Source organism: Gopherus flavomarginatus, chromosome 6, assembly GCF_025201925.1.
Source record: "Gopherus flavomarginatus isolate rGopFla2 chromosome 6, rGopFla2.mat.asm, whole genome shotgun sequence".
In the NCBI taxonomy this organism is placed as follows: domain Eukaryota; kingdom Metazoa; phylum Chordata; order Testudines; family Testudinidae; genus Gopherus; species Gopherus flavomarginatus.
This window is the reverse complement of record NC_066622.1, coordinates 9,202,916-9,228,131: the sequence shown is the minus strand read 5'-3', so window position 1 is coordinate 9,228,131 and position 25,216 is coordinate 9,202,916. Positions and strand designations below refer to the sequence as shown.

Here is a 25,216-nt window from a genome sequence, read left to right as displayed (position 1 = left end):
AATTGTCAGCTTGTCCTGGATAATCTGTTTCTGCAGTGCCTAGCACAGCTGGGCCCCAATCTTGGTTTGGGCCTGTAAGCATAGCAGTAATATTACTATTAATAATAGCAATGGGAAAAGTGTGTGTCTGGGTTTATGAAACACCTTTAGTTAATCCACTTTTGAAAGAAAATTAATAAGCGTGTTCCTTTTTAATGTCTGTGTTAAATTGTACAGAATTATGATGTAAATGTTGCAGAAAAGTATACAGTCATGGGCTGGTACATAATTATGTTTAATTAGATAATTGTATAAAATTGAATAGAGAAGACTCTTTTTGGTTAAGAAATCTGTTATTGTTCATAAAATATAGCAGATTTTTCAGTTACATTTGCCCTGATTAGATTGTGGTACATGTTTGATGCACATACTTTACCTGTTGTTGGAGATTTGACTTGACTTACATTTGTTACATGTAATTTGTAGACTCCATTTGTATTTTGTCATGCCTCTTCTGTGATAAAGTGCCACAGAACAGTGGAATGAGAAGTATAAAGGAGTTCTTAATCATGCACATTTATTTATTAAAAATCTAAAAAGTATAGAGCCTTGTTTTTCTTGTTGCTTACCTTCATGCTGATGAATGTCTTGAGTTTCTGTTTAGTACTTATGGCCAATAGTTGTAAAATGAAACTTCTGCTCCCTATTGTGAAAACTTAACAGTTGTTACAAATGAAGCATTTTGGAAGCAATTACTCTTGCACTTACATAACATCTTTATCTCTTAGAAACGTGAAAAAGATTCAAAATTAAGTCAGATGCCACAATTGTAAACTCTGTCATCTGCAAAGATATCTGACAAAATAAACAGATAAAAAAAATGGAGACTCAGGGCCCTATTTAGCACTCTTTACTCAGACAGAACTACTATTGAATTTAATGGGAACTTTGGCTGAGTCAGGAATTCCTTTTGTTAAAAGTTTAGAAAACTAAATCGATTCAGAAGGTCCAGATTCTGTCTCTGGTATAATTAGATGTAAAAGCTTACCATGAGGCTTGCTATTCTTCATGGACTTTAAAATAAAAGTTCCTAAAAGTACCAAAAGAATTCCAGCCTCAAAACCCAGCTAAAGAAAAAACCATGCAATTTCCATCATTTCACTGGTTTTGATCATCATGTCTAAAATGTTATTCAGATGATTGATTTGTTGACTGAGAAGCTGGAGAAGAGAGAAACACAATTATTGAGTGTTAGTAAAGAGAAGGCAAGCCTGGAAGAAGCTTACGATAACCTGAAAGAGTGAGTATCAAAATAGCGCCAGTTCTGAACGGAAGGGTTCTGCTTAGAAGTGCTAAATTGTGACTTATTACAACAAAAATGGAGGCTACATAGGTGTGTGATACAATAAAATAAATATTTTTTGTTAGTGTTCAAATAACTGTTTTGTGAAATCAGCCTGATATTAGTGTGAAGTAGTCATGATTTTTTGTTTATTCAATAACTTAATAAACTACAGTTGTCTTTTACATAGTGGAACTCTTCTTGTTGTACTGATGCTATATGTTTACCCATTCGTTAGCAGAGCTTGATTAGTGAATAATATGTTTTAGATGACATTGTAAGGCCAACCTTATGTTATACTACTTAACTAAATCAGTGAAGATCTTCTAAATACCTGTGTTTCTGAGTGTCAATGTTTTGTCTTGGCTAGTTAAAGTTTATTATAACAGCTTGTTGAATGCAGTTTGAAATGTCAACATAACCATTGGACTATTCTAAAATGTCTTAAATCTAGTGAAATGTTTAGAGTGAAAGAAGAGAGCAGTAGCATTTCGTCTCTTAAAGAGGAGTTTACTCAGCGAATAGCAGATGCTGAAAAGAAGGTCCAGCTAGCATGCAAAGAGAGAGATGCAGCTAAAAAGGTAATCAGCTTCCTAGCTGAATTAGTATTTATAACACTAAATAGTCTCAGCTTCCCTGAGGAGCAAATCATAAAAACTGAGTTTAGGAAAACATGACATTTACAGGAGCCCCTGTGAAGTAACTTAGATATCAATATAAAGGTTTTGGGGTTTTTCTGGGGACTGGACTCCACAAGATCTGATAGATATTTTCATGATTTTATAAAAAAGAAAAGGGTTTTGGGATTTAAACGCTCACGGCTCAAACACTAAAGCATTTTGCTTAGCGTGGTCTGTTCATAGTCATTCTGCAAAAAGTAAAGTAAACAGCATAATTAAAAAATATTCTTAAAAATGTCAGATTTTAAAAAATGCTTTATTGTAAAACAGAGTTGTTTTGTCAGTGCCCCTCTAAACGTGTGTTGGAGCAGCTGGGGCTGTACTTCTCTTTAGGAGGAAGTAGAATCCCATGTTATCTGATATTCACTTGCCTGAATTAAATAGTTCTGGGTTTCTTTTGCTACATCATAAAGGTTTAAAATAGGATGAGGTAAAGCCAAAAGAAAATTCTGGTTGAAAAGAGAAAATAGTGGTATTCATAGATTCCAAGTCCAGAAGGGACCACTCTGATTGTCTGGTCCAACCTCCTGCTTAATACAGGCTTTAGAACTCCTGAAAAATAATAGGGGTGTCAGTGAACTTAAAAAATATACACTTAAGGCTAGTTATCACCTTCTACATCTTTGTGTTCATACAGTTATTGCCTATTTCTTGCAGAACAATTTGTTTTCATTCTTTTAACTGCTGGTTTATTCTAAAATATGAAGTCTAAAGCAGTGATTTTCAGTCTAAGGCCGGCGGACCCTTGGGAGTCTGCAAACTATGTCTGAGATTTCCAAAAGGGTCTGCGCTTCCATTCTCAATTTTTTTTTTAGGGGTTTGCAAATGAAAAAAGGTTGAAAACCACTGGTCTAAAGTCTTTTTAGGAATCTGAGAAACTATGCTATATTTGGGGCCATATCCATTTTTCCAGTGGATAAAAGCTCCATGTAACTTAACATATGTATTTTTAAAAAAGGTTAACATTATTTATAAATAATACTAAGAATATTTCCTCCTTTTTAGGAAGTAAAGAATGTTAAAGAAGAATTGGCAACTAGACTAAATTGTAATGAAACAGCTGAACTATTGAAGGAGAAGGATGAACAAATCAAAGGGCTAATGCAAGAAGGTAAAGTTGGTAAACATGTTATAGTAAAGATATTTTAAGTGTCCTTTAATGCGTTCTGTCTTATTTTAGATCTTGCATGAAAATGTCATGTTATTTCAAGTATCTTCTACATGTGGAAAATGTTTAAGCAGTGAGTCTCACTCCTATCCATACTTTTTTAAACAGCAAAATGTGGGTATAGTGGAAGAATTTGATAGAAGAACATGGGAATTTCCATCCCTTGTCTCCACTTTCTGATTTGACAGGGAACTCTGAGTGTAGAAGCTTTGTACAGGTAGATACCGTAAATATTTTGCTCTGTCACAAACAAAATTAAATCAGCAGCACAGGACACATTCATCTACATTAGGAAAATAAGGTTTTTCACAGCAGGTGTCAAATTCTCTGTCCTCCAGATCTCCTGAAACAGTATTCAAGAAAAATGTCTAGTACCTTTTGCTTGAATGTGTGTTGGTCTCTGTCAGGTTCACTGTTAGTCTTTCACAGCCCTCAATGGGGTCCAAAGAAGCCATTTTTAGTGACTTAGGGCAAGAGACACAAAAGGTAGGCTGAGAGCTGAATGGAGCTGCTTGTAAAGAGCCATTTGCAATGCTGGTGAAGTGCCTTCTCCTGAAAAGTTACTGGCCTTCTGCCAGGAACCACCTCTTGCTGCTGCTGGCAGCATGGATGTAATTACTCACCTGTCCCCACCTGCCAGTGTAGATTGATTTAGATTAGTGGTTTAAATCACGAAGTTTAATCATGATATAAATCAGTAAGCAGGAAACCTTGATTTAAATATTGTTTTGCATTTGTACTTTTTAGTTTTTGTTAAAGTTTAATTCTCGTTAGTTGGTACAACTATTAGAACTTGTTGAATTGCAACCAGATGCAGCCTTTTCACTAAATCTGGAGAAGCCAGGAGGATCCGTCTATACACATTTATTTAAGCAGTTATATAGCTTAACATATGTTTATTTAGATTGTTCCTTTTTACATTTTTTATTGTTAGAAAATGATGACATGCATTTCTTCTTTATTAGGTGATTTTTTTACTTGAGATTTATGTCAGGCTGCATTTGGATTGAAATTGGAATTCAATTAAATGAATAATAAACACTATTTTAAAACCGCTTTTATTGATTAAATGAAATTACCTTACTGTTCTGGGTGCATAAGAAGGAAAAACAAGTTCATCAAAACATGTTTTGAATTTAAAACTGATTTATTGAACAAACAAGTATTAACTATAGATAGTAAAGTGATAGGAAACAATTATTCAACATTGGCCAGATTGTCAGAGGTATTTCGGTGCCCAAAGATGCATATAGGTGCTTAGATGGATTCTCAAAATTACCTAAGCAGGTTCGGTGCCCAACTTCCAGATTGGCAGATAGTGATTGATCTATAAGGGATTGATTTATCGCGTCTAGTGTAGACTGGATAAAATCGATTCCCTGATCGCGCTCCACGTCGACTCCAGAACTCCAACTTATGAGAGGCGGAAGCAGAGTTGACTGGAGAGCGGCAGCGGTTGACTCGCCGCTGTCCTCACGGCCAGGTAAGTCAACCTAAGATACACTGATTCGTAGCTGAAGTTGCGTATCTTAGGTCGACCCCCCCTGCTAGCGTAGACCTAGGCTAAGTGTCTACACTAAAATGTTGCTGCTGCCGATATAACTCACGCAGTACACCAACTTAACTCCACTTCCGCAAGAGGGGTAGAGTCAATGTAAGTGTAGTTAAGTCAACACATTGTCAGTGTAGACACTGCATTGCTTACATTGACTCTTGCTGCCTTTCAGAAGTTGTCCCACCCTGACAGTTAAATTGCTGCAAGAGCTCCTGGTGAGGATGCGCACCGCTGACAGAGGGAGTGTAGTGTGGACATGCAAAAGGAATTTAATTACTGTGGTGACTGTATGTCGTCATAACTTAGGTCAGCATAATTTTGTACTGTGGACATACCTTACGAAGGAAGTTTTCAGGCATTGTGACATCACTATGCCTGTTTCAATGGGATTGGAGAAATGACGACTATACATTTAAGATGGCCAGAATCAACTGACAATAGAAAATGTTATAAGGCTGCCATGTCAGTATCAGTGTACAAATACTATAGGCTGAAGTGATTGGGAGAGGAGAAAATAAGCAGTTTTAGCACTGATTCACTATTAGCTTAATATTGGAATAATAGATGATTTATGTTGATTCCAATGTCTTTTTATAGTAAATAATGTAGTCCATGCGGCAGTTGCATTAATTATCCTTAATATAGCACAGCGTAAGCATCTAGATACTATGGCAATAGGTGCTATACAGTGCCCTAATGTTTGAAATTAAACACTATAGAGGAGTCAGTGTAAATCATATTTCTTGGTGATACTGTTACACCTTAGAGAAAACAAATCTTGCACTATATTGGATGATGGGAGGGCATGCTAATTAATACTGAACTTCATACACTTTTTTCTTTTAAAGGAGAAAAGCTTTCAAAACAGCAGTTACACAATTCCAACATCATTAAGAAGTTAAGAATGAAAGAGAAGGAAAATGAAAATACTAATACAAAACAGAGCAAAAAGATTAAGGAGTTAGAAGAGGAGTTGCAGCATTTAAAACAGGTTAGATATATTTGCAGTCACATTCTGTAAATCACTTTATTCTGATATTGGTTCCTTTAACTCTGACTATACAAGATCGTCTTTTTGAGAGGTTTCATAATAGCTTTTGTTCCCTTGTACTTCGTTGTGGTTTGGAGATTGTGGTCCCTCTTCTGATTCTCAGTAGTTTGGGGCATGTGGTTTCTGGATGCTTTTGCTCAGTACATTAACTATTCTTCATCATTTGTTTCTAATTCTGTAGTTCCTCATAGTTTACACTCTTTCTCAGTTTTCCTTTGGGGGTAACTTTAGGTAGCTTTAGTTAGGTTTTTTTATACAGTTAATTATGGATGTCTTTCTAGAAAACTTTTACTTAAAATAATTTTTTTATTAGTGTTTCACTATTGCATTAGCTGAGGTGTTGAAATACATCAGTGATTGCAGATGTTATCGTGAATGAACAATGCCCATCTGAAATACCGGCTTACAAGGGTCAGACTTAGTTTATTTTATTGCGATTTTCTGTGAAAGTTCAGGACACAAATGTCACTTCATGTTTTCAGAGGCTTAATAGCTTCTTGGCTGCCATAACAGTAGCTAGTTTAACCTGGGTGATCAGATGTGGAATTCCCAGTTTAGCTTTCCAGACCCAGCTTTGTGGTACTCCTGTGAAGGGCTCTTTTTAGTTCGTCATATGCATCACAGACATTATTGAATCTCATACCTTGGAGTGGAGATATATTAGAGCAACCAGAGAAGTTTTTGATATTATTATTATAATTCTTTGTTGATGTTGCTGTCAAGTGTTCCTGCAGTGGCTCAATAGCATGATAACCAACCTCAGGGCTGACTGTCAGGAAACAGGGCACAAACCCCAAAGTGACAGAGCTATATATTTAGATTTCATCAACCAAGTCTAAAATGTAAATTCCTCAGGCAGTGTAATCATGGAGTCACAGACATTCCCTTGGGGTACTCTGATCTATCTTCTCAGCTTGCCTTAGTGATCAATGGTCCCTTACACCAAGAATTATAAGAATGTTCAGAATACTCCGAGCCCAAAGGACCAGTCACGTACCCCACCTCAGTTGCACCTTAGATCTCACATCAGTCCTCTAATAAACTATCTCAAGACTTATTAACTAGGAAAAGGAAATAACAGTTATTTACAAGGTTAAAGCAGGTAAACATATGCACACACAAATGGTTAGTCTTAAATTTCAAATGGTAATAGAAGCATGTATAATAAGCAAGCTCTGTATGTCCTTTATGACTAACCCAAGCCAAGCACTTAGGATCTTTTGCTTATGCTTAGTAATCCTCTCTCTTCAGAGTCCAAGCAGCATAAAAGATACAGTTTCACCTTCTTAGGGCTTTTTATTCCTTTCTGCCTTCTGCTTCAAGTTGTAAATTCAGCTGTTGGGAAGAATTCAGATGCACGACCCCTCTTCTTGGGGTGGGGAGAAACAATCCACAAAACCTATTGTCTTCTGATGTTCCACAGTGGTACATCTGGTGTTGGATTGGCCGGCTTTTGTTGGAGACTAAGGCTATGTCTACGCTACAGGTATAGCCTTATTGCTGCAGTTGTGCTGCTATAAGGTCTTCTGTGTATGCTGGCAAGAGAGTTCTCCCGCTGGCATAATTAAACCACGCCCAACAAGCAGCAGTAGCTATGTCAGTGGGAGATGCTCTCCTGCCGACATAGTGCTGTCTACGCTGGTGCTTTTGTTGGTCAAGGGGTGTTCCCCCCCCACACACACACACTCTCGCGCGCCTAACCATAGGCACCAACTCTGCGAGTGCTTCGAGGCTGGAGCACCAATGTGTCAAAAAATGGTGGGTGCTCAGCACCCACTGGCAGCCCCAGCACTTTCCACCTGCCTCAGGTCAACTGTTTAGCAGGAGGCGCTCGGGGGGGAGGGCGGGTGGGCGAGGTGCCCTCGAGGTAGGGGGCAGGCAAGGGCGGGAAGCGGTGGGGTGGCTTGGGGTGGAGCAGGGGTCAAGCACAGCCTCCCCCCCCACCCCAAAAGGACAAAGTCAGTGCTTGTGCCCCTAACCATCAAAGGTTTTACCAACAAAAGTGCTAGTGTAGACAAAGCTAGTATTTCACACGTGTTAATGCTTTTGTCCTGTCTGGTAATTTACTGTTACAGAGCAAACACGTAAATATTACCTTATAACATGGATACAGGTATTATAAGTGAGATTAATGCAGGCAGCAACTGACGGGAATTTCACAAAGTCTAAATACAAAACACATTTTTATAACTGTAATACTTATATTAACAATACTAATGCATAGGTGAGCCAGACTGGTTCCAACTATGTATTTATCAGTGTTCAGCTGAGACCTGGGAGCCTTGGCATATGCTGGCACCTGGTCTGTCAGTGTCACAGTGGCCACCTAATGAACGGTGGTAGTCCTGGGCGGTGGGTTGGGGAGGCTGGGGAGGCTGAGCCTCCCCAAACAGTCAGGCATGGCCCCGCCCACACTCTGCCCCTAGGGTCCCACTTTGGTGGTGCCACTTGGCTCCAGGGGTAGAGCAGCGGCACCACTGTGTGATCTTCCTCCTGGCGCTCCAGGGCTGAGGTGGGCTGCGGGCACTAGCCAGCCTGGGGTGAGGGCTGACAACGGTGGTTGGGTGGCTCTGGGTTCTGAGGTGCATGGAAGGGGTGAAGCCTCTGGCGGAAGGGACAGGGCTGGAAGATAGCCTCCCCCAGCCAGAGGTTCACAAGACGCCCATGGTGGTAGTTTCCTTATCTCAGTAGGCATCCCAGCATCATAGACCTTTCCCTTTTTTCTTCAACTTTAGTGAAAGCGCCATTCCAGGAATCTTACATTCTAGGCTTTCACTCACCAAAGGTAATTTAAAGACTATTCAGCGGTCTTAGTAAGTCTTATTCAGGCTCTTGATATTTCACTCTCACTAAAACTTACGTTAGTGCTCAGCAGGGCTTTCTGTTGGCCCTGAACTTGATTGCCGCCAGTTGCCTATGCCCATGCCTGGAAGTAAGTGTCACTAAACAGGCCTATGTCTGTATTGACTCACAGGTATGCTGTAACCATTCAAGTGCAAAATGTTGTTGTCTTAATTGAATCTGAGGTTTCAGGTTTTAATGAAATTTAATCCAGGAAGACTTATAAAATCCTCCATCTTAAATTTGGAAGGGGTTTTTCAGTTATTTTGGTGGACTTTTAATTCATTTTCACTCTAATAGGTGCTTGATGGCAAGGAGGAGGTTGAAAAGCAGCATCGAGAGAACATTAAACAGCTGAACAGTGTGGTAGAGCGACAAGAAAAGGATCTCAGCAGACTTCAGGTTGACATGGAAGAGCTTGAAGAACAGAACCGAAGTGTTCAAGCAGCACTTGATAGCGCATACAAGTAAGCAGATAATTGCATGCAAAAATCAAGAAATTTACGTTTAGAAACTCCTGTATGTAGTGCCTGAGAAATGTTTATAATATGTAGTAAAAAATTACTTGGTAAGTCATCTTGACATGGTATAAACTGTGAGGATCACTGTAGTTTTTCTACTTAATTTGAATTTTATGATATAAAATTCCAATGCCTTTAATTCTTGGTTTGTAGGGAACTTGCTGATCTTCACAAAGCTAATGCTACAAAGGATAGCGAAGCACAAGAAGCAGCATTAAGTCGTGAAATGAAAGCTAAGGAAGAACTTGGATTAGCTCTGGAGAAGGCCCAAGACGAAGCCCGCCAGCAGCAAGAAGCTTTAGCAATTCAGGTGAGCTTTAAGCGTGGGGATTAAAGCTTTCTCTTCTAATTTGAGAGTGTACTTTGGGCTAGTGGATGATGTGCACTATTGAAGGCAACCAGGCTTTGCGCAAGCTGGATGTCAAAATTCTCCTATGTTCTTCCAGGGGAGGAAAAAAAAAAAAAAAGTTTGCCAAAAACAGCTTGGAAAAAATACTTAACAAATCTAGCACAACTGTTTTGTAACCTAGTAAACAGAAAATAGTGTGAACACCAGATAAGTCATAAATTCAATTAACAATACATAGGAGGAGAAAAGTCATATTGCACTAAACCATGTGTCCAAAGTTGTAATTTTAAATGTGTTTATCTTGTCTAAATTCATGGTTATAATTTTGGTGGTAAGCCATAGTTCATGCGTGTGCCATTCTCTTATTGTGATGCTAAATGTTACTTCCTTGAACTGGACACTATATAACTAGTCAGTGGGTGGGTAAACCAGTGAAACTGTTATGCACATGGTGTATGTGGATGTACAGAGCTGACCTGTAAAACTCCTAAACTGGAGCCCCCGGTACAACATCACTGATGCAAATACACGTGGCTGTAGCAGTAACAAGTGGAAACTAATTCTTCATTAGGAATTAATGAAATATAGTAATTGTCTGCTTCCTGCTGATACAGGTGGCAGACTTGAGACTGGCACTACAACGAGCCGAGCAGCAAGCAGCAAGAAAGGAGGACTATTTGCGCCAAGAAATCAGTGAACTACAACAGGTGCAGTAACAATTGTTTCATTGATATTTCTAGCTGCTCCATGTTCATTTGGTTCAAAATGTGTGTGTGGGGTGAGGTGGGGTGGAGTAGCTCAGTGGTTTGAGCATTGGCCTGCTAAACCTAGGGTTGTGAGCCGCTTCCTTGAGGGGGCCATTTAGGAATCTGGGGCAAAAATCTGTCTGGGGATTGGTCCTGCTTTGAGCAGGGGGTTGGACTAGATGACCTCCTGAGGTCCCTTCCAACCCTGATATTCTATGATTCTATGAAAATAAAAAATGCAAAGATTATACTGAGAGAGACAAGGTGGGTGAGACGATATCTTTTATTGGACCAACTTCGGTTGGCAGTGACAGTGCTAACCCATTGGGGGCACGAAGAAGGAATGTCCCCCCCCCGCCCCCACAATGCATACTAAAAAAGCAAATAGAGGGCCCCTTTGAGCTGTTCGGGGCCCTAAGCAAGTGCTTAATCTTCTTATGCCTGTTTGTTGGTGAGAGAGACAAGCTTCCAAGCCACACGGAGCTCTTCTTCGGGTCTGGGAAAGGAGCTCCCAGCGTCACAGCAAAATGCAAGGTGGAACAAATTGTTTAGCATAGTAATTAGCATATATTGTAAGGGACCATTCAAGGTAGAGGGGCCCCTTTCCACCTCTGTTGTCATAGGACAAAAAGAGAGGATTAGTGGGTTACAGATTGTTGTAACAAGCCATAAATCCAATGTCTCTTCTGAACCCCCACTTCTGGCCTTCAAACAATCCCCCAGCCTCTCCAAGCTCCTGATCAGAAGCAAGACTCCATAGACCAGGACACAACTCCTCAAAGTGGTACCAGGCCCTGCCAGACCAACAGATGGAAAACCTGCAGATATGCTACAGTGATCAACATCCCCCATAACACACCTTTCAAGAGCCATGGGTCCTACACATGCCTATCACATATGGTATACCTCATTCAGTGCAGTAAATGCACCAATAACTGTGTGGGTGAAATCAGACAACCACTGCGCTCTCAAAGGAAAATGATACAAGACAAAAACACCCTATCACCTGTGGGATGTACACTTTTCACAAATAGGTCAGATATAGAGTGATCGATCAGTCCTCGTCCTTGAAGGAAACCTGCACAACGCTTTCAAAAGACGAGCCTGGGAACTTAAATTCATTACTCTGTGATACACTAAATGTGAACCAAGATACTGGATATATGGTTTATTAAAACAATCTGTAATCCACTAGCCCCCCCCCCACCTTTTTTGTCCTAATGTCTGCAGAGGTGTTAACGAGCCACTCAACCTCAAATGGTCCCTTACCATATGTGCTAACTGCATATGCTAAACAAACCATTCCAGCTTACATTTTGTTGTGACCCTGGGAGTGCCTATTCCCCTCAAAAAAAAAAAAAAAAAAAAAAAAAAGAAGGGTTCTATGTGGCTCGATAACTTGTCACTCACCAACAGAAATTGGTCCAATAAAAGATATTGATCTCCCCCCAACCTGTGTCTGGACCGCTAAGGCTACAACTACACTACATACATAGGATTATGCTAAGTCATTTGTTTAGGGGAGGGACTTCTAAAAGCAGAATACAAAATGCTCAAATGACTTCAAAGTTCATAGGCCACAAGATAATTGTTTGGGTTGATACCTTTTCGGCCACATCTAATGGCGAAGAATATTAGAAACAAATGTTAGGAAAAACCTTTGGTGGTGGTTTGATTTTCAGCCAATATATTTCTTTGAAAACCATTATGCCAGCTTTTTAAGCATGACGGATCTTTTTAGTATGAAGCAAAATTTAGCATGAAGCAAAATTTAGCCATTAAGATTGTGATTATGCTGTAAAACTTCCAGCAAATGGACACTTAAATCCCTTCCTAGGAAGAGTGGATTACTTCTTCATCCTTTCCTTTTAGGAATAGCCCAGAGATTAGTCTAAATGTGGCATCTTCCTGGGGCCTGTGGAGAGAGTATTGGCAAATGAATATGTTAGCATGAGGAGGGAAATGTAGGCTTGCTAGCAGATCCTGTTCAGGTGTGAAGTGGTTAGTAGAGGCAAAACTCAAAACTTCAATTTTTGGGCCGCAGAATGGAGACCTCCTCTTTCTTCTCAAGCAATGGCATTTTTAAAATTGAAGCCATAATATGCTGTCAGCTCAGAATTAGGGCCTGCTAGATGAGACTTGTCTTCTGCTTAATACTGGAAACTCCATTTATATACTAACACAACACTACCATCAGAAAAAGGGTTCTTGGCAATTAAATCATCTTCTACTGTTTGAATTTAAACACCAGACCTGTTTCCTAATGACTTGTCTAAAGATGTCACTCCAGCTCTTGATGATGTATTATTCTCCTCTGACTTCACTTTAAAAAAAAAAAAAAAAGGTACAGTTTAAACAGTAGTTATTGTAGAACATATAAGGATTGTAGTTACATTTTTAGCGGAATTTTGTGGTAACATTTAAACTGGTCATGCCGTGTTAAGGTTTAATGGCATTTAACTAATTCATAATTCAGAGACTCCAAGAAGCAGAGAATCGGAACCAAGAACTGAGTCAAAGTGTTACATCTGCCACCAGGCCACTTCTTCGGCAGATCGAAAATCTACAAGCAACACTGGGAGCACAAACCTCCTCATGGGAAAAGTTAGAGAAGAACCTTTCTGACAGACTTGGTAAGTCTAGCTTGAAGACTTTAATGTACAGTATGAATGTGGGGGAGACACTAGATGGCAGTAATGTAATGAGAAGGGCATAGACTTGTGTCTGAAGCTTAAGACTGTGAGTTGGGAGATCTGGGTTCAAATGTGTATCTGTAATATAGGATGATACTTAGGTGTGTTGCAAGGGTGCTGTGTGGCATGATTTACTGAATTTGTAAAAGAATTGAGATTGTATGGTGGTAGTGATTTATATAAGTGAAAAGCACTCTGTGTATATATAGCATTTTAAAAAGGGAGTGGGCCTGGGAGAGGGGCAGGAGTGGAAATGGGTAAACATCTTGAATTGTCAGATATGGTTTTTGGATTCCATGACCTGGGCTTATCTACTGTGACACTATCCAAGGCTGTAAAACAAATATATTTCAGCTGGGTTGAGGGTTGTAATGAAAAACCATTGCCCCTTGGATGAACAAAATGACAATGGAATAAAATGTCCAAAGCCACAGGCAGAGTATGTAAATGTTTCCTGGAGCTTACTGTTTCAGTCCTTTAATGATTTACTCTTTAAGACTAGAATCTCAAATCCTCCTTGCCCAACAATCCTCTCTACTTCCAATTGCATGTTCTTGTTTGAGGGCAGGCATACTGCCACCAACCAGTTCTCAAACAGTGCTGTATCTACTAGTCCTGCTATTACATGCTTCTGATGGCTAATGCCAAGATGCAATTGCTTACCACATTTTAAATGCTGTTGAAAAGACTACATTTCTCTTGAAGCCTGGAAATAGTATAAGAATAAACCTTTACAATGTTAGATTCAATTCAGATATTTTTTAAAACATTTGGCAAATATGACAAACATTTCAGTTAAACATCTAAATAATTGTCTTAAGTTATGGAGGACTGACTATTTTGGTGTAAAAGTCAGCTAATAGTTGTTTTGTTTTTTATAATGGATTGTATATTTACTCTTTCTTGGGAATTAGGTGAATCTCAAGCCCTCCTGGCAGCAGCAGCTGAGAGAGAACGTGCTGCTACAGAAGAACTTCTTTCCAATAAAATCCAGGTGTCTTCCACTGAATCACAGAATAGCCTCTTGAGGCAGGAAAACAGTCGCCTTCAGGCTCAGCTAGAAGCAGAGAGAGCCAGACTCAAGAAACTGGAAAATGAAAACAATAGGTGAATTGGGTCAAGTTCTTGGCTTGCTCATGTTTCTTTAGTCAGATTCATGTGGAAATGAAAGGAACAATCAGGTGTTTGTGTTTGAATAGGAAGACTTGCTCTTTTGTATTAATTTGATAACTGCCATATAAAATACTGTTGGTGTTGCTGGACAGGTTTTATGAAAGAAGACAGACAGAGATCCTTTTGTTTGTCTGATACCTACTATTTCCAGGTCACTTCAGCTCTTCGGGGCTGTCATTGTACACTTAGGGTTCTCCTAATGGCACTTCTGATGCATTGAGCCTTAAATCTCTCACCTCACCCATGACCAGTCACTCTCACCTACTTTATTTGCTTTTGACAAGAATATTCGATAATGTTCATGGGCGGCAGGTACCATAGGCTTGGGGAGGCTATGTCTTCCCAAACAGCCAGATGTGGCTTTTCCTCCAGCTCCCTCACCCTCCTGCTTTCCGCGCTCTTCATGCGGAGCTCCAGTCCCCTAGCCAGTGCTAGCCATGGCTGGGGCTGTATCCACGCATGCCGCCCACCCTCCCGGTGCTCTGGGCCTGGGGCCTGCTGTGGTTGGGGGAGGGACGCAGAAGGGGCGGGGCTGAGGGCTAGCCTCCCCCAGCCAGCTGTTCACGCGCCACCCATGATCATGTTCTCTTTGGCCTTACTCTTGCAAGCTGCTTTGTGCAGTTGCAGTCCGTGCGCCTGCATGCTGGCATAAGGGTCCATCTGCACAGAGCAGCTTGCAGGATTGGGACATTAGAAAGCATCCAACATCTCCCAAAAGAAATTAAATCAAATAATTATCAAGTGCTAAGAAGTTGAACTGTGACAACGACTATTTTCTTAAACAAATTCCCACTTTTAATAATAGAAAGACAAGAAAACATGTCCTTTGAAGACTAATGCTTTTTGGTGGCTCCCTGCCACGACCTTCTGAACGTCTGCCCTGATGCATTTCCACCAACGTCCAGTCCAGGCCTCCCACCTCTGCCTCAGCACAGAAACTATTGTAGACGCAACCCTGAAGTCAGTAGCAGAAACATTAACTATGAATTATCCTTGTGAAATTCTTCCACTTAACTGTGTCTCTGACAAAGTCTGTGTTTGTTTCCTTTTTAATCCCCTGGGCTGTTCCTGGAGGGAGGTGTGCTTTCTTGCATTGTGATTCCTGTTCATATCAGGAAGTTCCCTTTTCAGCATCCTGGTGGTACACTGGGAGGATCAAAATACTTTGTTGATCTTTCAGTGGACTTCATCCTGTCTAGGCAACTGCAGTTTCTTCTCAGACAATCTATCAGTCCAAAGAAATTCTGACACCTGGGATAGTTTTGTCTTCTGGGTTTCATTGTGTTAATTTGAAGAGTCATATGCCCACTTCTGTAGTATGCTTACACTGTTTTTGTATGAGAAATAGTTAAATCAACTTTCAGTAACTTATCTTTAAGGTTAATGTGTTACTGGTTCATGCAATGATAGACCAAGTATCCAGAATATTAAAGCAGCATGCACACAACTAATGACGCTTAAGAGGATATTGCATGGAAATATAAGTAGTAGTTCAACAGGGATTCTTAAGATTTGCAAACATTCAAGTAGCCACATACGGCTTACAAGTCAGTGTGAGGGTATTTTTCTAACATCATAGAGAAATAGTTGTAGTTCTCTATTTGGTAATACAGAACAATTCTGTTCTTGATGCAGTTAGATATTAAGCTTAGATATATATATTTGTACAGAAAGCAAATATAGTGCATTATGCTTGTGTCAGTTTCAGTAAATTATTTTTCTTTGTGAACCTAAAATAGAAACATGAAGAGACAATTGTCTTCAATAAAATTACATTACCTTTCTCTCTTTTCAATATAGGTATGAGGTTGAATTAGAAAACCTGAAAGAGGAGTATGTGAAAACTCTTGATGAAACAAAAAAAGAAAAGGTATTGGTTAATTCGATATTGCACTGCTTCATCATAAAATTTTGAGTTTGCAAGGGATTAAAAATCCTCATTTCCTCCTTCTAGACGCTGTTAGCTACTCAATTAGAAATGGAGAAAATGAAAGTTGAACAAGAAAAAAAGAGAGCAATTTTTGTACAAGAAGCAGCAAAGGAAAAGGTATTGAAATTTGCTTTAATGTTTATTCATGTATTTTAAAAATCTTATTAGGTCACAGGATGACCGAGCAAGTCTCGAACGCTAAAATGTCTCATAAACAACAAACAAGAATTACAAGGATCTAGCATGGCAATACCATGAAACTAAGTATCTGGGACTTCTCCATATCTTTCTTTTCCTGTGAATTCAATGCTTGTGTGAAAGGTGCTGTATTGACAGTCCTGAATAATTCTTCTGCTTAGCCACGGAATAAATGAAACGTGGACAGTGGTAGCATAGGTTGATCCACACTGTTGCACCAGTATGCCTTTGTCCTTACCTTGAGGGGCATGACATTCGGTGTCTGGGGACACTGAAAATTCTTACCTCTGCTGAGACTACCAGCAGGGTGCTGGTTAATTCCAGTTGTGATGTCTGTGTGGTATGGATACTGATCTATAGGCCCGGACTCCACTTTGTTTAGCATAGGTTACCAAATGCCCATCAGTCACCAGTTGATATTCTAACACAGTTCTGTCCTCACTGTTAATCTCCTACCTGCTGTTCTTCTGAAATCCAAGTCCTGTTTAAAGCTATTTACTTCATCCTTCTGAAGCCAGGATGTCTTCAGTTGCTGACTGCAGAGGACATCAGCCTATTTAGAAAAACTCATCAGTAACAGAGTTTAGCCTCAGAGATCCTGAATTTGGGCATTGTAACACTTTTAAAAAAATCTCTTCACTGTCCTTCATCCAGGGAAGAACCTACCTTTTTGTTCAGGGTGTCATTCCTGTGAGGCACATGAGCTTAGCAAAACTCTTAATTGTCTCTAGGGCTCACATACTTTTGTGGTCTTAGGTCAGCATTATGCAGTGTAGCTACTGAAAGAACACTTCCCTATGCAGTAGGTAGTAACTTCTGTTTCTGCATAGCCAGGAAAGGCTAAGGCAATGGTGGGAAACCTGCAGCCTGTCAGGGTAATCTGCTGGCAGGCCGCAGGACAGTTAGTTTACGTTGACCATCTGCAGGCATGGCCACCCGCAGCTCCCAGTGGCATGGTTTGCTGTTTCCGGCCAATGGGAACTGCGGGCTGGTCAATGTAAACAAACTGTCCCGTGGCCCACCAGCAGATTACCCTGACAGGCCGCAGGTTTCCCACCATTTCCTTAGGCTTTCCGAAGGAGTTGAACTTGGGCTAGATGTACTAGTGATACTGTTAAATCCACGTCAGTTTAAACTTCAATTAATACACAGAAAAAATGAATTTGTGCTATACATTTGGGAGTGAAAAAGGAGACCCCCTTGTATATGAAAAGGTCTGTTTATCATCATCCTCTTCCTCAACTGTCTTTGTTCCTTGTATTCACTTTCTCTTAACTAACTGTTGTATTTTTCAAAGGAGCGTAAGTCATTTACCTCATCAACAATGGAAACCGTTTCGAGTACTCCAACACTGTCACGCTCAAGCTCTATAAGTGGAGTTGATATGGCAGGGCTTCAGGCATCCTTCCTCTCCCAGGTAATGTACCATTTATCAGTTGATGTTTTTTGATCAACCATTTTGCTATCTTGTGTGTGTTTGCAGTGAATCATGTTGGTGTCTTCAAATAGTTTTATTGGCATGTTAATTTTCTCTAGCTAATAACTGCAATGAAAAAAGTGATTTCAGCTATTCTGATTTCTTAAACATACCTCCAAAATGTCTAGGTTTGCATGGCATTTGAAGGAGGGTGCCTGAGAGTACATTAAAAAAAAAAAAAAGTAGAACAGTAATGTGGAGAATATAAACTTCAGGTGCTATTCGTGTAATCCATTCCAAGGTGCTTTATAAAATAATTGGACACTAAATCTAAAGTTGACTTGGCTGACTGTTAATCCAGTGATTCTAGTTTTAGTGCACCACTCACCCATGTAACACTGCCACTGTCTCGATGCAGTCTGTGAAAAGGCTGTTGCTTCTGATGAATTTATCTGTGAGAATATAGAGATCTATGCTAGCCAGATGAAAGTGGTAAAGGTGACATGACAGCAAGCAAATAAGGAGTTATCTTAAACTTTGTTTAGCTGTTCAAAATGAGCTTTTGTTTGGAAGGAATATATTTGAAGCATTGAAACTTTTGACTCTAATGATGATGGTCTTCCTTTGCTGTTCATATTGAATCAGTAGGCTCTTGCTTTTAGTGCTAAAGTCTCTCAGTGTCCGATCTTACGGTTGGTTAACTTTTTATTTGTAGGATGATCCTCATGATCATTCATTTGGGTCAGTGTCTACAAGTGGGAGCAATCTTTATGATGCTGTAAGGATGGGAGCAGGGTCAAGTATAATTGAAAACCTGCAGTCGCAGTTAAAACTGAAGGAAGGAGAGATTTCTCACCTACAGGTACTGTGAGAATCACTTTGAGTTTATTGTGTGTGTCATAAGTAGAAAGATGAATGTGATTTTACTTTACTGGCTTTGTTTTACAAAGTTTATTTTACTGATAGCTGTGTAGGGTCTGGATGTGCAAACAATGGTTTTGTCTTGCACTGGTGTAGGGACACTCCTCCCCACCCATCCCCCGGGCAGTTCTGTTAAAGTCATGATGGGCCATCACAAGAGATGTAAGCATTCATTACCTAGGTTTTGGATGAGGTGGATCAAGTAGACTCTACCTGGCTATCTCGACACTGATCAGGGTTCCAGGGAAAGGTGAAGAAAAAGGTGAGGAGTTTGTGGAATGCTGTTTCATAGGGTACTTAATTGAAGATGCTTTAAAGGCAGTATATCAAAATTCCTCCCCCTGTCTATCTCTGTTCACCTGGTTTGATTGCTTCTAGTTTCTGCTGATCTGGGAGTGAAAATCCCCAAGACTTAACTGTAGTTTAAGTGTAAGGAATACTGATGTGAACTTGTGACATGCAGGTTGGAAAATAAAGAAACCACTTAAACAAACAGGAAGGGGATTTTTAAAATTCCCGGGGCATTTAAAGGAGGGGTCAGCTGAGCCCAGGGCAGTGGAGTGTGCATGATTACCAGAGAGGCTTCTAAGGTATGCTGGGATACCTCCTTATACCCCGGAGGTCAATAAAAGCGCTGGTGGGCGTCCACACTTGCTGACCAGCGCTGGATCACCAGCACTGGAATCCCTACACCCGAGGCTCGACCGGGTATACAGCCAGTGCTGCAACCAGGGAGTTGCAGCGCTGGCTGTGCTTTGCAAGTGTGGCCACATCCTAAGTTGCAGCGCTGTAACCCCCTCACCAGCGCTGCAACTCTCTAGTGTAGCCAAGCCCGTAGTTGTGTGTCATTGTAAACCTGTCTTAAACTTGAATAATGTGTTTTTGCATGTTTAAGATGTATGCACTCAGTTTAGCAAATTAACCTTGAGCTTCAATTTTTATGTATGAAAGAACTCTTTAAATTGACACCTTACCCCACAGCAAATACTGTCTTACCTATACTATATTATTTTCTTTCTTTATAAATCTGACATCCACTTGGTACTGTCTATATCAGTGATACTCAGACCGAGGTTTGTGAGCTGCAAGTGGATTTTTAATGCATCTCCTGTGGCTCTTTGCAGCACTATGTCTGTTTTGGGTAATGTTGATCGCTATTTTGGTTCCTGAACCATTGAGGTTGAGTATCACTGGTCTGTGTAATAAATTGACTTCCAAGATCAATCATTCTGATTTTTTTTAATGAAAAACAAAGTTAGTAACTCAGTAGGTCACTCTCAGCACAAAGCTCTAATAACTGTTAAATGCCTGTTACCTTAGCTGGAAATTGGAAACCTTGAAAGAACTCGATCAATAATGGCAGAAGAACTAGTTAAATTAACAAACCAAAATGATGAATTTGAAGAAAAGGTGAAGGAGATACCAAAACTACGTGCACAGCTAAGGGTAGGTGGCTTTCATTTATATAAATCAGGTGAGAGATTGACAAGTGATTTATGAAAACTCTTTTTACTAAATTAATCATTCATAAATAGATATGTAACCCTGTAGGTGGCCATAGTGATACTTAATTCAAAATCTCTTCTTTCCTTAAAGTTGAAAATGTGATAAGAATCACAAAGTGTACATTGAATTATTAAAAGTTAGGCAGTGGAAAAATAACTCAAAGGAATACAATTTTAGACTTGAAAATTAAGTGCTCTTTTTACAGTAAAACATAAATTGTTTTGTAACTTTATAGGATGCAGCTTAGAGATGGATGGGTTTTGTCAGCAGGCTTTGCTGTATTGCATGGCAATTATCAGTTACTTCCCAAATTGATTTTCAAATTGTTATGCTTGTAAACATACATACAGTTGTGTGAGTGTGCATACCGATGAAAGAATCTACGTTAAGAGTCAGGAATTGTGAGCTGCAGAGAGAGTCATATTTTCAGAATTCTGCCCACTGTCAGGAATACTAAAATATGCCACATCATTTGTGTAACTGCATGTGTAAATGACCACTTCATAGGCATATAGTCACTTGCACACACAGTTGTCATAATTGTACGCATAATTGTATACAAAAATTAGGTGTGCATATTTTTGTGCTCAGAGCATTCCAAACATCTGGCCTAGAGCCCATAATTTTTGAGTGAATGGGAAGCCTTGAGAGCCAGCATATAGAATACTCCAATTCTTATGAGTTTAGCAAAACATAGCCTATCACAGAAAAGGTTTATGATACTGGTTGAATTAATAACATAAATATTACAGATTTTAATCCACTCTTATTACTTAACTTCTTGGGTCTTTTTTTTAAGAGAGAAATAACGCATGGAAATCTTTTGAATTGGTAGATGCCCTTTCATTAGATGATAGTTTGTGGACCTTTCCAGATTATTTTACTTTGAAATTCATATAGAAACTACAGCTGCCCACCTGCTGAATGGAATGCTATGAGCAGCCAACCTCTGTGTTTAAGCCTTCAGTTGTATTTCAAGATCTTAGTGGTCTTCTGTAAAACCCTTAGTGGTCTGGGGCCTGTTATCTGATATATCAGGGAAAACTTGCAAAAAGTGCCTATTTTCTATAGAGACTTGGGCATTAAAGCTAGAGTCACTTATGAAAATTTTACGCCCATACCCTATACCCTACCACAGCAGCTGAAACTGATTTGAAGATTTATGCTATTGCTCTTTGTAGTTAAAAATCCTGCCTTTGGAATTTGCTTCCTTTCACAGTTCCCAAGAGCACACATTTAGCAATATTCAGGGCACAATGCAGGATGTGTTTATATCGGTTAGCATTAGTTTAACTTTTTCAGTTTTTTTAATACTTAAAGCACTGTAGGCAATGTGTTTAGACAAATAATGAAAACAAATATGTGGCATTGTTTTTAAATTGGAGAAACAGCCAAATAACCAAAAGCCCATGTTATTCTAGGATTTGGATCAAAGATACAATACTATTCTTCAGATGTATGGAGAGAAAGCAGAAGAGGCCGAAGAGCTTCGACTGGATCTTGAAGATGTGAAAAATATGTACAAGACTCAAATAGATGAACTTTTAAGACAAAGACACAACTAATTTGTGCTGAAACCGTAACTTTCCAACAATTACTTTAAACTGTAAAGAGTGGTGTTTATGTAAATACAGAATTCAAATGCCTTGTAAAAAATGTACTATAAAAATGGGATTATATTGTAGAGTTCTTATGTGGGGGAAAAAATCATTACACTTTAACAGTGTTTAGTACTGTTGGCAGTTAAATTATTTGTGCATTATTTAAAATGTGTTTAAATAAAACCATCCTTCTCTTTATTTAAGTTTAACCAAAAGGTGGACCATTATGTACAGACAGTAGCACAGAGATTATTTGACTCATGTAATATTACCTAACCATACAGCACTGGAAGGTGTAAGGATACTGTAGCATGAGGCTTAATTAGAACAGCCCCTGATCATTTTCAGATTACTGTTTTACACACTTTCATGGGTACAGATCAGAGTTTGTTGGATGATTTTTTTTAATATCAACATTTTTTCTATAATTTGATAGTACAAATAATATTTTTTAACATGATTATAAATAGCAGTGACTTGCAGTATGAAACTAAAGCGGGTAGATATTTCAGGCTTAGCTTTTTTTTACTAAGTGAAAATTTCTGATTTGTATTTTGGAGATCTTGAACATACAAGAGTAACAATTTCATGTTCATAGACAAAATTTTATCTTTATATAATATCTTTTATCTTCACTCCCTAAAGCAAGGAGATTGACTCAAGACTACTACTCTTGTTCTTTAACCTACTGCTCCATCTTGAATACTCTTTGTGCTGCATTCCTGACGCATAATGGGGCCATTTAGCCTGTAACTCTAAATGGAACTAACTTCAACTGCAATAAGCAAGACAGTTCTTTTGGTTCTTGTAGTTTTGGGTCCTGCTTTTTAACAGTACTATTTAACAACGAAACCCCAACAAAAACAGATCTATAAAATTCTCTTGACACAAAACATTTGCTGCTGCTCTTCTGTAGCCATTCTTGGTCTGTCTATCTTTATATATTTGTAAAAGTGGATTCTGATGTAGTATTTTTAAGATCTCCAATTTCCCATTTAGGACAGGCATTGGCTAGGAATCAGATAACATCTACATAGCTTACTGTATGAAGAGCTACATTTGGGGTCATGTGTCAGAGGGAATTTCTGAATCAGACCCTTGGGAGTGCTGAGAATTAGCTTGCCTTCTTCCTGTTTGCATTCCAGACAGCAAATAGTTCATTACATCTCAGATTTGTAGCAGTGATGGATACTTACAGTGTGAACTATGCTGCATATGAAATTCACTGCTTATCATACCACTGCCTGCAATCTGACAGATTTCTCTCTTTCTGTTATGTTACAAATGCATATTAAGTGTCAGAGAATAGTCCCTAATGTGTTACAGCTTAGCATTAGTTGGACTTAATGGGACATGGAGACTTGACTGAGGCTTGGTCTACACTAGAAACTTGTATTGGCTATAACTACGTCACTTAGGGGTGTGGAAAATCCATACCTCTGAGCGACACAGTTATACTGATCTACCTCCCTGTGTAGACAGCGCTATGTCAATGAGAGGGCTTCTTGACATAGCTACTGCCTCTTGGGGAGGTGGATTACCGACGTGACGGGAAAAGCCCTTCTGTTGGCATAGGTTGCATCTTCACTGAAGTGCTAAGTGTAGACAAGCCCTGAGGAATCAGGCTCTTCTAGAGAGAGAATTCTGTAGTAGGGCTTTCCTTCTCAGGGTCTGCCTGCATTAAGTATTTCTGCACTGATGTAGCTACACGTGTATAAAACAACGATTGCACTGGTGCAATTTATGCTTTCAAACAGATAACATCTCTGGAGATTTGCACAGCAGCAAAAAATCTCCAACGTTAGCAGCAAGGTTTAGAGTGAAATATTCAGAGGATTCTAATAAAGCAATAGAGAATTGTAAGGATGCTAAAAGTTATAAAGGCCTGCATCTGTTATAGTAACTTTTAAACAATTTAAAATAGCGGTTTTGGTCAAATAAAGGAACTTGTATTCTTGTGGATAGTGAACCCTTATAGTTGATTTCATCTTGGAAACTAATAGTTCTTATATTAAAAGACAAACTAAGATTTTGCTTTCTTAAAATGACATTCAATTGCTGGTAAATACAAAATGTAGACTAAAAATTTTATCTAAGCTTATTTTGCGGAAGGTGAATCATCTACGGGTTGATTGAATCATTTTAAATTCCGAGGTGTAAATATTTAAAAATTGAGCCATTTGTAATGGAACCAATGTTCTAGTAGAATTAAACTTAGTTTAGGGCGGGCACCAGTTAAGAATTGTTTTCATATAGCAGTTTCCCATTACAAATGAGACAAAACTCATCTAGTAAAAAGAATGAATAAGTATCTAAAAATGAAGATCAATTAATAGTGATTTATTCTTAGTAGACAAGTCAAGGACTACTCCTGGTTTAGTAGGGAGAAATTAAGATTCAGTCCAACACTCATTTAATTTAATGAGCATTGCATTGCATCCTTAATGAACAACCAGAGTAGATGTTCCAAATGCTATCTACCTGTATATGTGTAATAATTTTTATTTTCACTACAGAAAAGTTAATTTGTCCTGTTATGACACTGTTTTTGTTATGGTTATGTATGTTTTGTAAAGGGCTACAACTATCTTGAATATAAGACCGAAAATGGATTAATATACTATGAAAATCGAACATTTGAATTCTGATTGTAAAATAATGTAAATAACCTGTATAAAAAAGGGGCTGGGTAAAATAAAAATTGAAGCTAATAGCGTGTTCCTAGTCTTCTATAATGACTGAAGACTGAAAACTAATTGAAGATAGGTGATTCTTTGCAAATATCAACATGGCAGCCTGCAAAGAAAATGTCTTAGGTAATTTAAATAAGCAGCCCTCAAAAAATGAACATTGAATTGAACCAGGGTTTCAGAACACTGGTAGGTCTTGCACTTTTTGTTTGTGCACCAATATCTAGGCACAATAGGATGGCTTACCAAATGTAGTTCTGAATTTAATGCTGTTCTAGGATTAAGATAATGCAGGGTTTGGACTAACTTCCCTTTAGGCTGTAAATGTAAAATATCTATCAAATAGCTTATTAAAATTAATGGGACTGAAATTTGTGCTTAAGTGTTTTGCTGAATAGAGATGGAAGAGAGATGGTCCGGTGGTTAGGGTGCTAGCCTGTGACTTGGGGGAGCTGGATTCGGGGTTCCCTGTGGTGCCACAGATTTCCCGTGTGACCTTGAACAAATCAATGGTTTTGTCTCAGTACCTCATCTGTAAAATGGGGATAATAGCACTTTTTTACCTCACAGGGGTCTTGCAACGATTTATATTTAAAAGATTTGAGGGGCTCAGCTCCTATGGGAATTTTGTTTCCTCTAAACTTATAGAAACTTTTTAAAGAATAACTGAAATGTGCTAACATCAGTAAATTGAACTGTGCACCAACATTGGGTGGACCAGTATTAAATAATGTTACTGTAGGTGACTTAGAATGTTAAGCCTAGTCCTTTTGTTCCAAAAGTCCCTTTTCTTGCCTTTGCCCTTCCAAACTGAAGCACAGTATCAGAGAGATCCGAAGACTGGCCAATGGCATT

At 39.1% G+C, this 25,216-nt stretch overlaps 1 protein-coding gene across 2 annotated transcripts in view; it reads left to right on the top strand.

Moving 5' to 3' along the window:
• The window catches only part of TMF1 (TATA element modulatory factor 1), a 31,614-nt gene extending 7,575 nt beyond the window's left edge, over positions 1-24,039 (top strand). The window contains exons 3-17 of one of the 2 annotated variants that reach the window (XM_050957309.1): positions 1,176-1,279; positions 1,776-1,902; positions 3,007-3,112; positions 5,573-5,715; positions 8,917-9,083; positions 9,291-9,447; positions 10,101-10,193; positions 12,709-12,865; positions 13,840-14,032; positions 15,899-15,968; positions 16,053-16,145; positions 17,524-17,643; positions 18,359-18,505; positions 19,885-20,010; positions 21,492-24,039. In XM_050957309.1, coding sequence (XP_050813266.1) covers positions 1,176-1,279; positions 1,776-1,902; positions 3,007-3,112; positions 5,573-5,715; positions 8,917-9,083; positions 9,291-9,447; positions 10,101-10,193; positions 12,709-12,865; positions 13,840-14,032; positions 15,899-15,968; positions 16,053-16,145; positions 17,524-17,643; positions 18,359-18,505; positions 19,885-20,010; positions 21,492-21,635 — 1,947 coding nt within the window. In that variant the 3' untranslated portion in view covers positions 21,636-24,039. The remainder of the gene's footprint in view (positions 1-1,175; positions 1,280-1,775; positions 1,903-3,006; positions 3,113-5,572; positions 5,716-8,916; positions 9,084-9,290; positions 9,448-10,100; positions 10,194-12,708; positions 12,866-13,839; positions 14,033-15,898; positions 15,969-16,052; positions 16,146-17,523; positions 17,644-18,358; positions 18,506-19,884; positions 20,011-21,491) is intronic. The other variant, XM_050957308.1, reaches the window with a different exon arrangement.
• The last annotated feature ends 1,177 nt before the right edge of the window (positions 24,040-25,216 follow it).